The sequence below is a fragment of the Stegostoma tigrinum genome, chromosome 2, assembly GCF_030684315.1.
Source record: "Stegostoma tigrinum isolate sSteTig4 chromosome 2, sSteTig4.hap1, whole genome shotgun sequence".
Classification (NCBI taxonomy): domain Eukaryota; kingdom Metazoa; phylum Chordata; class Chondrichthyes; order Orectolobiformes; family Stegostomatidae; genus Stegostoma; species Stegostoma tigrinum.
In genome coordinates this window covers 72,300,142-72,314,959 of record NC_081355.1, presented here as the reverse complement: position 1 = coordinate 72,314,959, position 14,818 = coordinate 72,300,142, and the positions used below count along the sequence as shown (strand labels likewise).

The following is a 14,818-nucleotide window of genomic DNA, read 5'->3' as shown; positions in this document are numbered from 1 at the left end:
GTAGGCATGTTGCATACTGAAAAAACAAAAATGACCCAATGGAAGAGAAAAATAATTTTGAATCTGCTGAAATGATGATTTCCCACTTTGCTGCAGTGGTAGCTAAAACTTCATTAAATTTATACATTTATATATTTCTTCATTTGTTCATGCATTATTTAAATTTACATTTCAAATAGCACTGTTTTTGTGCTTCCTAATATGAGCAAAGTTCTTCCAGGTCAACGAAATTAGGGTTGCAGTATTAGAATGCATTGGATAAACATTCCAATGGGATAAAGAGATGAGACTGTAACTTCCAAGAAGGAAAACTAATACAGAAACTTACAATCCCATAGTTAGTGTTCTAGCAAAATTCTTCACGAAGAAATCTCAATTAATAGATCTCATGAAATTACAGATCAACCTGTAACACTCTATTTAGAACATTCTAACTAGTTCATTGTTTTTAATAATTTTGATATGATGATGGTGTATTGGATAGGTTGTGTCTACAAAAGGGCATCTAAATTATTTTTGAAGTCAGAGTTGAGTGGCCTCAAATATTGTCGGACTACATTTACCATCAGTGGGAAACAAAAATGTGAGAAGTTGGTAGAGGGTACTTCAGGTATTCCAGAAAGTCAATGGAAATACATGAACCATCTTCATAGATCTTCCTGACTGCCATGAAAACAGAAGCCTCAATGAAATATATTTCTCTACAAACAGAAAATGATAACACCAACTAAACCAAGTCTCATAAGATACCTTCAAAAAAGCAAAACATTGCAGATGCTAGAAATCTGAAATAAGAAAAAAACAGAAAGTGCAGAAGAAACTCATGGCTGGCAATATATGGAGGGAGAAATAGACTTACCATTTCAAGACTAATGTGGAGTCTTCTGAAGGAGAGTCTTAACTCTTACCTTGAAACATTAACTCTGTTTCTCTCTCCACAGATGCTGCCAGTCTTGAGTTTCTCCAACACTTTGTTTTTATTCAAGGGATATAGACATCAGGCTGCAATACGCATCAAATAAGGTTACACAGAAATAACATTACAAAATTCAAACAAGAAACACATATATTTTAGAAGTTTTCTTTCAACTAATGAAGCCTAATGCAAACAAAAAATTCAACTATTTGGTTTATTAAATTCAAAATGATGATACACATACAAAATATAGAGAAAAAGATCAAAATCTCCAATATACGTACCAACTCCACTTATTTATTGAAAGGAACATCTTGGCCCAAAAATATAGTTAGGTTCAAATTTATATTCAGAATACATTCTTACTGGGAGTTGGAGCTATAAATAGTACTATATTGTATTCTTCAATTACAGAAATACATTTTATTCTAGTCATCATTTAATAATAAAAGTGTTTGTTTTTCACCTGACCTGATTCCTGTATATATTTTTCTTCACAAATCTCTAAAAGTGTGTGTTAAATGCAAATTAGAGAAGACCCAAATTCTTAGGTCTGCTTATCTAAATAAGGCATCTGCTCAGCTTATGTTTCTGGGTGGGTAATCTTAACATCTGCACACCCTCCTACTTGCCCCACATAATGAATAGGAGAGGGTCTGGATGGAGTTACAGTTGCAGAAATGTGAAACCTGATCCCATGGTATAAATGGCCTTCCAGTTTAACCACAGCAGCTTTCTGGAGTCCAAGTAACCTACTCCATGGATGTAATTCTGTGACCACAATACTTAATGAGACTTCATTCTTCAGATTTAGGGAATCATTTGAATTTATCAGGTACAGTCAAGGTTCCCAGGGCCCATTACATTCTGCCAAGTCTGTCCCTCCTTCTCTTCCTCCCTTACACATTACTCCCACAGTTAATCCCTGAAAGTTTCAGAGTCCATGTCTTTATGTTCACTCAGTTTTATTTTCATTAGCAAAGACTATGGTACTTGCAACCATACCACCACTTCTAACATTTCCACCTCATGGGACCTTCACCAAGGTTACGGAGATTTTATCAAATCTTTAATAATGCTGACATAATTTTATTGTTTTTGTAGTTTTATCAGGATTTGTACACGTGTAAGGATTATGTATCTTAAAAAAAGGTTCCTGCTGTATTGGGATAGATCATTCCAAGAAGACTGACAGAGTTGACTGTGTTTGCTAAGCAGAATTCCCGCAAACAAAGATTTCACTAATGCACTAAAACGTCGCCTTCAGTAGTTTATCAGGATTATTTGTAGCACATTTACAGAAAGATTCATTATCAGGCAAGAGAAAACAATTCTTTAACAGGTTTGGAAAATCTTTGTTGACATGGCCTTAATGTGATACCCATTATCCTGTAGGGCCTTGTTGAAATGCTACTTTTTCAATGTAACAGCCTTCTCTCCTGTAAATAGAATGGTCTCTGTCTATCAGTGACCTGATAACCTCCATGTCTACTCAGTTATTGGACAGGAAAGGTGAATGTGAATGACTGTCAGTGCCGTTATGTATTCTCAGTGTAAGAGAGCTATTTTCCTTACTCACAGTTATGACTTAGTAGGGTTACTTCATTGTATGAACAATTTAAGAGAGGGATAAATGCCATTCAGAAATTCTTTACGGTGTTCTTGTTTGGAGGCCACTCCACAGAAACTGACAAAGAAAGAGGAGGAAAAATGATTTGTAGTGCCCTTTGCTTGCATGTTTTTCCATATAAATGCTGGGTATAATAGGATTCAGGAAAGAACACATAGCTGTCTTTTCAATCTGTCCAATATGCAATATCAGTGCGACAAAATAATTGTTACTCAGATACAGTTTAATTAAGACCATTGCATATTTTAGGATCAGATCTTACATTCTGTTCAGGACCTTTACCGAAAAGGATGTTCTTTGTCCAAATGGAATAGGGACTTAATGAGATAGTAATCTATTGTAAGTAAGTACAATGTACATTGGCTTTTATTTTTCACAGCTCACTGAGTATTCTCAATTTCTAAGGCGGACAGATATGAACTCAGTCCAGCTAATGGATCATCAGAAGATTTTGAGGCACAACATCAGCTTAATAAATCCATTAACTTATTTTAAATTTCTCATTAAAAAATATTGGAAGATCTTCTGCATTCACTCTGACCATTGCACATAATTTTAAAATAGTTTGACAAAACTTTCAAAATTTACATTTTGTTGAAAATGATAACAGTGCAGTTTGAATGTTGTTTTAAAAATTGTGGTAATAACGCAGAAACAGATAAAAATGGATTTTTAAGGATTTAAATTTTTATTAAGTTTACAACACATCATTACATTTTGAGTGAACTTTTATGACTTCTGCAGCAAAGTGGTTAAAATATACATCACTCACAGTTAGAACATCAAAGCCAGCAGCCAGTAGCTGTTACTTAAAAAAAAATAAAAACTTCACATTTTAAAATTACACTTATCATTTTAAACTTATCATTTTAAAGTTTGGCGTCATTATAAAGGGCTGTGAATAACTGCAATTGTTGGCTTTGGTTTACTCGTTGCATCAAATAACGAATACACTGTTCATTAAATCCCTTGGATGCAATTTAATCCCCATCTGTATCAGTGTGAAACATGTCATTCTCTTTTCTTCACTGATCAACCTCTTTCCCTTTCCCAATTCCCAAAAATTCAAATGCACAAACATACATTAGAGATTAAAAGAAAAACATGTAAATTGTGGAAATGTAAAAATAACTGGAAATAAATAACAAGTCTGATAAGCATTTGCAAAAGGACAGGTTAGAAGCCAATGATTCTCCATCTGAAACATTAAGCTGCATTGTCTTGTTCAAGATGCTAATTGGACTTGCTGTGTATTTCCAATGTTATCTGCTGATGGTTTAGGTATATATATATGTATATATATATTTCTATATATATATAATATACGAGGGTCTAATTTCCTTGGGAGCCACTCCTGTGACTTTGCCAGAAGATTTGCAATGAGTTCAGAGAATATTTACACATTTTTTCAGCTATGCGAAATATTTCTCAAATGCTTCTGCCATTCCTGTATCCAAATTTAAGCAAGAAATCAGGAAAATGTCTATGGAAGCTTTACCCCATGTTTTTTATAGGAGGACATGACAACAGTAAAAATAATATATTCCAGTGTTACCCACAAATGAAATGAAATCACGGATTGCATGCAACCAGTAACAGACAGACAGACAATACCAGCTGGTACAAGTGGTTACAGTTGGCATCATCTTTAGAATGTTTTATTCTCATTTTAACCTTATACTATTTATCATAAATTTGGGAATACAAAATAAAGCTGGAGAAGCAAGTCCTCCCTCAAACTTAAAAGCATTTTTTAAAATTTGAAAACCAAATGAAAAAGGCCTATAACAACAGAGGAGAAACCTCTCAATGGGAGCTTTCCTTTTTTTATGGTGAGCAGTATAGTTAACCATAATTTTTTGGCTAACCTATCACATTGATAGTATGCTGGTACTAAATTGGTCCAACAGAATGTCCTGTAGCATACAAATTCAATGCAACTCAATAGCAGACTGTGAGTTTCTATGAAAGCTAAACATACCATTTAGTAGTGACAAAACAGCATATTGCTGCAGCAAAATATTAAATTGCACTCAATGAGTTATGTCAGGTTAAAATCTGTAAAATGTTATTTGCCAGTTAGTTTAGAAAATCAACAAATCAAACAAATAAATTTCATTCAATAACTTCCGAGGTCCAAAATTAAAGGCAGGGCAAAATTACAAATTGCTGTTTATTTTCTGAGCACACACGAATGCATTTCTTACTAAATTTGTACATTCCTAACTACATTCAAACATCAATTGCTAGAAATTCAAAGAACATAACTTCAGCAATATTAAATGCAATGGGTCTACCAAATAAAGAAGTCAATTCTGTAAAGCAACATCCCCTTTAAAAAATCATAAATTCCCATTAGTCAAAACTGCAATTATTGGCATTGTTTCAGTTTTGTTGCGTTGATCCTTATTTATTTGTATTGTGCCCAATGTGCTTCTAGTCTTTTTGTAAATTTCCAAATAACGTGCCATATGATCACTTGGCTTTGACTCTCCTCACCTGTGCTGAAAGATTTGTCAGTTTTGTTTGGTCTATTGGTTCCAGGTATTGTGGGCCAGGGAATTTCATATGTTTATGTTTTTCTGGTCCAGAGAGAAAAAAAAGCAGTGATCTTTTTCAGCTAAGCTTACACATTGGTTTTCTTTCCATATGTTAAAATTTCATGTCAGCTAAATCTAATAGGGGAAGATAAAGGAGCAAAAGCAAAGGTATAACGAGTATAATTGGTGGTATAGATGCAGTGTGTGAATGACATGCTGGATTAGTGAACTGATCAAAGAATAAGGCAATAACTGAGTGCTTTGCTGAGGTGCAGTTCTCTGGTGAAGAATACATTCAGTACATTCAAGCAAGATATCTGGTAGCAGTCATAACACAGGATAAATTCAGGCTTCATTTAATTTGAAATAGAGTGGGGGTGTACAGGGAAGATTAAATAAAGAATATAAAGCAAATTAATACTGACTGGTTAGTTAATCATTGATTTCAAAGAATTGAGGGTTTGTGTGACAGCAAACAGTAAATAAAGCATGTAATAACAGAAGTGGAACAAAAGTGCAATTTGTGGTAGTACAGCATTGGAATTTGTTGAGCTTATAAGAATACTGAATTTAAAACACCTATTAAAGAATTCCTTTGGGGCTCCTACCAGTGGTATAGACGTGCCTGATGGGATGGTCCATAGAAGAATGCTGCAATGTGGAAGCAGCAGGGGATGACTGTGTCCTGGAAACAGGCCTTTGCTTGTCTAATCCTGTCATGCCAACCACAGCCATCTGAGCTTGGTACAGTCGAAGTTGGTGGATATGCTGATGATCCAGAAGCTGCTGTTGCCATAGAAACAACACAGTAGGAAGAAATGTGAGAGGGATCAAATACGACACTTGGAGAAACATGTCAACAAATTAAGTTCATTAGGTCAGAACCATAATAAACACTGTGAAGACTTAAAGTCAAGTCAATAAATCCTTTCAACAGATGTTCTCGCACTGTCTGTCACTACAACCATTTAGTATGAGTAGCTCTTTGATTGTATTGATCTAGTTTTGAGATAGTATTCTTTGCATGAAACGTACTACAGATGTGTGACATTTTAAGTGCATAAAATATGTAGAATAAAATCTAGTTGTATCAAAAAAACAATTCAAATTATCATAGCTCTCCAGGAGTCATATAATAATCCAAGAGGTGTGATAGGTGGAAATGTCATTACTAATGCAGATCATTAATGTGTCACCATTTGATATAAGATAAACTTTTCCCTTCAGAATACAGTTTTTAGAATAAAGTAGTCATAATCTTATGGAGCCTTCTCATCTCAATGACAGAGCTAGAAGCAATTAAATAAGACCATTATTTCCTAAAAGTGAAAGTAAATTTAAGCAAGAAAGACATCAGTCCCAATGTTCAACATGTTGGAAAACATCTCTACAGCAGTGAAAATGCCAGTAGATGTTAAGAAGCTCAAAACTTGGCTTTTCTCATTTTTATAGGAATATCTTCTAGTTCGCACATATGCAGTTTCCAGAGGCTGCTGCTGCACATTGAAATTTGATTTTGGAGGTCCTGGCGTCTGGAAACTGGAGTGTGGAGATTAGACCAGAAAAGAGCAGTCTATTCTTAATGCATTTCATTCAGAACCAAGGTACATCAGTGGATGGGTAATGGTGGATACTTAATAGTTTGGCATGGTGAGCAAACAGGAAATGAATAGTGTGTGGAAGGAGTCAGGAAGCTGGCATAGTGATACAAGGGACCATGGTATGCTTTTATGTTGCATGGGTTGGATGATAAGAGTGGACAAAGCAGGGAAATGAACTGGGTTTGAAGGGTAAGGGCTGAAGGAATGTTTTAGATTTGTCTCCTATTGGAGTGGTAAGGTATCCCTTTGGATCTGGATTTGGCAGAGGTAATATACCCGCAGGGTTGCAAAAAGACTTGCTTGTGTGTAAAAGTGCATGAATTAAGTAGGGCTAGCAAAGTTGTCAAGAAACTGTCCCAAAGAAAGTGGAGTTTCCAAAAACAAAACAACAGCAGTGCTAGTTATTTTAGAATGCCTGTTGATATAAAATCATCGTAATTTTGTGCTGTATGACCAATTTCCCAAACCATAATGTTCACAGTTGGGTGCTCATTGATGAATAACTCCCAATTGTTTAGTGAATGGAAACGTTTGTTGGCACACACGATCAAACACTTAAGTTAGCTGTTTATTTCAATAAGATAGTTAATGCTCAAGTGGAATATTTGTTTTCATTGGGTTAATGGAATAAAACTCATTTCTTTTGTTGACAAAAAAATCAATGCAATCTGTTTTATTCAATTATTTTATCTTAAACAGGCTGGTAACTTTATTTTCTGTCAGGATGCCTATTGAATGATGTCCATGTTGGATAGCAGGTGAGTTGTCAGGGAAAGGGAAAGCATAGTCCATGTGGCTGTGTTGGTACTGAGTTAGCACCAGGGTATATGCAGCCATGGGAATAATTGGGGGCATATTGATTGCGAAACAAGATAGGTAGATTTGCATACGGGATACAAGAAGTCATGGGATATGGGTAGTTGGGCACGGAGCTATGAGCTATTGATGAACGTAGGTTGACACAAGAGGTATGAGAGATCATGGGAGGTAGTTTCAGGGACATTGGTTTACAATGAACAGAAAAACCAAAGAACTGAAGATCCTGACAATCAGAAACAAAAATGGAAAAACTCAGCAGGCTGGCAACATCCATGGAGGGAAAGCAGAGTTAACATTTCAGGTCCAGCGACCCTTCATCAGAACATTCTTCAGACAAGATTGACATTGGTGTGGCACCGAAAGTGAGGAGACTGAGGACAGTCTTGTCCCCGAGAGCAAGAGAATTGTTTCCTGCTTTAATTTTTATTATCAAATTTTAAAAAAGGGTTGCAGCCCCTGATGCAGGAGTTCCATCCAGTCTTACTTGGGAACTGGCAGCAGTGTGGGATTCAGCCTTGGAAACTGGAAGCCTCTTAAACACTTCACACATCACATGGCCTGACTCCCATCTGAATACAAACCAAAAATCAGAAGTAGTAGACATTTGTAAAGGCTGGGTGCATGAAGGCAAGACTTCTCCTGACTGTGTGACCCAGGAATGAAAATCGGGGCCATTGCACACTTGAGTAGAGGGATGTGTGTTCAATGATTAGAATACCTCACACTGTGTGTGGAATACAACCATAAACATTTTGGTTTATATTTACATTAGTTTTAATATTTGTGACAGACAATTAATGCATCAATTTAAGAATGTACTTCATTCTATGAAAATGGCAAGGATGTAAAATTCAGAGTGCAATAACCTTCCCATTAAATAAAAACAACTAATTTTCTTTTGGTCTTTGCATAACACACTTAGAGGCAGCACCCCAGGTTGTGAATGGGTTCTGTTTCTGAATCTGTTTATTAGTTGATTAGTATGCAATTTGGAACACAATACAGGGCAAAGTAGCTGTTTGTAAGTACAGGAAATATTTGTACACCGGATATTTAAAATTACACCCTGTATGGGACCGCATTCGTAAGTACGAGGAGTCGTAATCGGAGACCCCCTGAAGTCTGCAATCAAACTTTTGAAAATGCTGAAGCTGGCATGTTAAAAAAAATTGTTAAAAAACTGAACTAGATTATGTTTTTTATTCTAAGGTAGTTGTACAGCAGTCCTTGTTTACAAATTTCATGAACAGATCTGCTGAGCATGTGTTTAAAATAAATTAATAACAGCTTTTGAAAGGGATTAAATTGCTTGTAAATTCTTATAACTTAATATTATAGAGACCATATTGCACTATGAGCAATGAATTCCAGAAGTTACTGTAAAACTCTAATAATTCTTGCACACTTTAGGTAGGAGTTGACTTTACTGCTCTGCCACACATAATCACAATGTGAGGAAAAGCTCCAATGAGAGAAGGATCTTGGTCGCCAACATGGTGGCCAATCCGAACTATTAGCCACTGCCTTCAGCTTTCCTGAGTATTCTCTCACCTGTAGTCATTATTACATCTTCAGAAATAAAAATAGTTTGTGGCATTTTGGAATCAATGAACTTTATGTATTAAGTATATTATTGATTTAATGTCAAGAATGACTTGCCATATCTGCACAGACACTAATTTAAGTCAGGCAAAATATCTCTGAGACACCTACAATGCTAGTAAGACATAGCATTTAATTTTGCCATTTAGAAGAGGTATAACTGCTGCCCTGTTCCATGTTGTGTGGTACTCATACTGAACCATACAGACCAGGAGGCCTAGGCTTCATCCTTGGACTACACTATGGTAAGTGATCGCAGCTGGGATGCTAAGACTGAACATAGCGCTGTGATTAATGAGAGGAAAAATCAGTCGGGGTTCCCAATTTCAGAACACATGTCTGTTTCTCATCAAGAAGCATTTATAAACTTAATAATATTTTTAAAAATTACTAAATTGTACAAACAAGAATGATTGATAGTCACTGGAAAGTATGTTTGGGTGAGGATTAAACTGGACTCAAGTGTAACATAACAAGAGAACAACAAGCAATCACAATCTTAATTTTAAGAATCATGGACAGACTATTGGTTGGTACTTACACTCTAGAGATAACTATGCTTCAAACAAAAATCACAATGCAAGATCTTTTCAACTAGGCACTAACAGAGATATTGAACGTTTATTGGGTTAAATATATGGTCAAATTTTAAGCTTCAACTTCAATGAAAAGGAAAATCAAGAAAGGAGTACAATGTGTTTTCCTTTTAAACAGTCACGGGTTGTGGGGTTTATTTATTCACATTCATTGACAACCCTAGTTAACCTTGAGAAGGCTCTAGCGAATGGTCTGCTTGAGCATTTGCAATCCATTTGGTTTAGGTACACTCACAATGCAGTTAGAAAGGGAGTCCAAGAATTTCGACCCGGTGACACTGGAGGAATGGCAATATACTTCCAAGCCAAGATGGTCAGTGGCTTAAAGATGGTGGTGTTCCCATGTATCTGCAGCCCTCACGCTCTGGATGCCAGTGGTCATTAGCTTTGAAAGGGGCTGTCGAAGGAGCATTATAGATCATATGCACTGCTGTGACTTAGCATTGGTTGTGGAGGAAGTGGATGTTTGTGGCTGTGGTGCCAATCAAGGTGGACTGCTATGTTTTGGATGGCATCCAGCTTAAATATTGGTGGAACTATGCCTTGTTGATTGCATACAAGCTTTGCGGAGTCAGGGTGATTGCTGGCCTCTGACCTGTTTTTGTAGCCACATTGTTTTCATAGCTAGTCCAGCTTAGTTTCTGGTCAATAGTTGTTGATAGTGGGGACTTTAATAATGTTGATCTCAATGAATGTCAAGGGGTGGTGGGTACATTCCGTCTCAGAGATAGTCATTGCCTGATATTTGTGAGGTATAAACAGTGCTTGCCATTTCACAGCCAATACCTGGATATTGTGTCAGTCTTGCTGCATTCAGACATGGACAGCTTCAATGTCTGACAAGTTGCAAATGTTTTGAACATTGTACAATCATAAGCAAACATTTTTTCTGACCTTATGATGGTGAAAATGACATTAATGAAGCAGCTGAAGATGGTTGGACCTTCAACACTCTCTTGAGAAACTCCTGCAGAGACATCCAGGAGCTGAGATAACCAAACTCCAACAACTACAACCATCTTCATTTGTGCTAGATATGACTCCAGTTAGCAAAGGGATTTCCCCCTGCTTCCCATTTACTCCAGTTTTGCTAGGGCTTCTTGAGGCCACATTGGGTCAAATACAGCTTTAATGTAAAGTGTAGTCTCTGTCACCTATCTCTGTAATTCAGCTCCCTTTTCTATGTTTGACTCAAAGCAATAATAAGGTGAGGAGCTGAGTAGTCACTGCAGAGCCTAAATTAAGTATTGAGTAGGTTATTGCTAAGCAGTCCAAACTGCCCCTTCAACCAAAAGTGGAAGAGGTAGGTGACCAATTCTAAAGGTCGGGCACATAGAACTGGAACATTTCCATCCTCTGTGCAATTGACCTCGGAATGGAAGCTGGTATCTGTGAGATTTAACGTGGACCTCCATTTGTGGGAATAGTAATATGAATGCTCCTAACTACATGAGGTGTACCTTTGCCGTACCAACTATTTTAAGCAAAATTTGCCCTATCATTTGAAATGTCATTCAGAGTTAATTAATGCTTGAATTATATTCATAGTTGGATTGTTACAATTAAAATTTTTAAAAACGAAGTCGTGCTCAACAGTTCTCTTTTTATAAGCATCATGGGAATTCTCTTCAGTTTTAACAAGGTATCAAACTCTGTGGTGAGAATAAATTCAGGCTTGTCCAGGATCTCAGATAGCAGAGACATGGCCACAGGTACACTGGAATTTAACCAAACAAGTTTCCACATTTACTTTGCAGTATTTGGCGGAAATCATCATGGCTACCTGTAATTCTCAGACCTTTCAATCGAGCATGCATTTGTGTCAGCCTTTCTGAGACACTTAAACGAATGAGGACTCAAGATCAATCTGAAATGAGGAGCTAGGGAAGCAGAGCTTTTTGAAGCCATGACTCAGCATTTGAAGATTAATGATTCTGCATAATGTCCAAGTTGAGTTAAGAATTGAGTTAGAAAAAGAATGAAATTTTAAAGAGACAGAAAGAATCCAAAATAAGTTTTTATTCAAAAGGGAAAGGTTAGAAAGAAAAAGAGAAATGTAAAAACTAGAAATAACATTGAAATGCAGAATGTTCAAAACCTTTGTCTATAGGGAAATGCAAGATGTATACCAGAGCCAGCACTGGGTGTATTTAATTTGGCAAATAATATTGCTTGATGTTTGAATTTAGTGTCAGAAAATTAAGTTTGCTTGAAGGGACTGACATGTCATTCTTGTCATTAAAAGGGCATGTAAAGGAAGAGTCTTGGAAAGGAAAGGCAAGAATGTAGCATTGATGTAATTGCACAGTGTCCTATCAGTGAATAATATCCCATAGGGTGAAGCTTTCAAAAATCTTCCCCGAGGTTTACTGATGAAATAAAAGTTTCTGCATAAGGTGAGCGCCTTCAATTCTGCCATGTGAAGCAGATAAGTTGATAATATTGCTCTTAGTATTATTGCTCTTGCAGATACAGGAACAACATAATGACGGATATAAACAAGTTATATGGAGTCCCCTCTAAAAAGCTCACTGACAAGGACTATTGATAATGGGGTATTATTTGAAATTGTTCATCATTCATTGTATAAGATTGATGGTCGTCATTGGACATCCCCACCCTGACCTGATGGAGGGAAGTTCACTGCTGAAGACAATTGAGCCTAGAACACTATCATTAAGAACTGCTGCAGTGACATCCTGGTCCTGAGATGATTGCCCTCTAACAACCACAATCATTTTTTGTGGTAGGTATGATTCCAATTAGCAGGGTGGTTACCTATGATTTTAATTAACTTCTATTTTCCTTGGGCCCTTTGATCCCACAACTGAGAGACCTTCTCTCTTTATCCATTTTGCAACAAAGCTCTCGAGGTCAGGACCTGAGTGGCCCTGATAGAACCAAAACTGAACATTAGTGATAAGACTATTGTAGTATAAGTATCCTTTGATAACAATATTGTTGAAATGACCAACACTTGATGGTTGAAAGTAATCCGGTAGGGGGTAGTTGGCCTGATTGGAATTTGTATTTGTCCTGTTTATTGTGCACAGAACACATATCTGGGGAATTTTTCGCATTGGATAGATGCCAACATTGCAGCTAGACTGCAACAGCTTATCTAGCGGTGTGGCTAGTTCTGAAACACAAATCTTCAATAGTCTGTCTGGGATGTTGTTAGGGTGAAAGGCTTTTTTGTATTCAATGTACTCTTCTGTTTCTTGATATCACATGTCGTAAATCCAATTGAGTGAAGGTTTATGTTTCCAATGCTTGGGGGACTTCAGAAGTAGGTCAAGATAGATAATTTCCTTGGCACTTCTGGCTAGAAATGGTTGTAAGTGCTTCAGCCTTGTCTTTTGTACTGAGATCTTGTTCTGCCATTAAGGAGTGTGCTCTTAGCGGATCGTCCTTGTCCACTCAGTTAATGATCCACCAAAATTTCTGTTTCTAGCAGTGTTGCAGATGCTGGTACTCCTGTTCCACATCAGAAATTCAAGGTAGAGCTGAATAAGCATCTATTTAGCCATCTAGGCTAAATGAAGGCTGGCAAATGGGAAATGCCAGTCAAAAACAAAACATCTCGAATGTAGGAGATGACCTCCAAAACTGTGGAATGCACGTCCACAGCAGTTAAAGCTATCAAAACAAATCCTGTGAGAAAAGACTTTTCACCTTGGCAAAATGTAGCTGTCAAAACTCAGAATTTGAATGCATTCTAATCTGTCCATTGCTCAGCCCTTCATTCCATGCTGCCCTCTTGCCTTGTTCAACTTAGAATTATAGAAGAAACCCTTCAGCCCATCAATTCTGGACTGACGAGACCTACATTTCACCTTAAAATTATGCTGCCTTGTTACTGTTCCTTCAACTAAGTGGAAGAAATGCTTTCAATCCATCTTGTCCATGCCCTACATAATTTCATATACCTCAATAAGGTCCCTTCTCAGCCTTCTCTGCTCTAAAGAAAATAACCTAAGCTTAACCAGCTTCTTTTCAGAACTAATATCTTGGCAAACCCACTCTGCACGCCCTTCAATGCAATCACGTCTGTCCTATAGTGCAGTGACCTTAGCTGCACACAATATTCCAACTGTCACCCAACAGCTCCAGCATAACCTTGCTGCTCTTTTCATCTATGACTGAGGCAGTCAAATGTCCCGAATGTTGCCTTAGCTCTATTAACTTGTTTTGCTGTCTTTAGGGATCTGTGGACAAGCACCCCAAGATCACTCTGTTCCTTTGTGCTTTATAGTCTCCTATCATTCATCAAATTGTCCCTTATCTTGTCACTTCTTCTAAAGTGCATCAACTCATCCTTATCAGTGTTAAATTCCATCTGCCTCTGATTTGCCCATCTTATCATTCCGTCTATTACTTATAAAGTTCCAGGCAGTCAAAAAAACCCATGCATTGGCAGTTAAAGCTGAACTCCTGTTAAAGGTGCAGTCAATTGCCTTTTACAATTTGTTAATCACAGAGCCACCTGTGTCAGAGGGATTTCCCACACGCTAACAGATGTATAAAAGTTAAATCCAAGTCAGTAGGTTCCCGCCAACTTCTCACCAAGCCAGCACTTTTTGCTTCTTTAATCTCCCAAATGTACCCGATAGCCATCTGCCCTGGCAAGTTCAAAATCTCCATCATCACTTTGTTAATAAAAGGAATTCATAGCTCAGTCTGAATTTCGTTATGCAAAATTTAACCAAAGAACCTCACCTGTGTTTTTAGGAAGTTATATGTCATGGCTGACAAGAAGATAAATTTTGAAATCAATAGCTTTGACATTTCTGCATGTAACTGATAAATGTAATCAAATTAAATAGACTTCAGTTGTTCTGAATATGACCTTTCACATCATTTGCCTCTTTTCAGTTTTGTCACTTCCTTTGTCAAATTAATGTATTTTAAAATTATTAAAATAAAACAGAGCCCAATATTTATCTGATTGCTAATGAACTGAATGCCAAAGGCTATTGACTAAAATTCTGGAACAATGCACCAAGGAGTCAGTCCATGTTGGCTTTATTGTGAACACAGCACTTTCAAATTTTGGTGTGAAATATGGTGTTAATTTACACATCAAGATTCAAATTTACCAGAAGATTGGCAAG

At 36.9% G+C, this 14,818-nt stretch overlaps 1 protein-coding gene across 1 annotated transcript in view; it reads right to left on the bottom strand.

The window, feature by feature from the left end:
- LOC125447373 (histone deacetylase 9-like) overlaps positions 1–14,818 on the bottom strand; it is a 737,956-nt gene that overhangs the window by 160,294 nt on the left and 562,844 nt on the right. Inside the window, exon 16 of the mRNA XM_059654559.1 lies at positions 5,695–5,872. Within this exon, the coding sequence (XP_059510542.1) occupies positions 5,695–5,872 (178 nt within the window). The remainder of the gene's footprint in view (positions 1–5,694; positions 5,873–14,818) is intronic.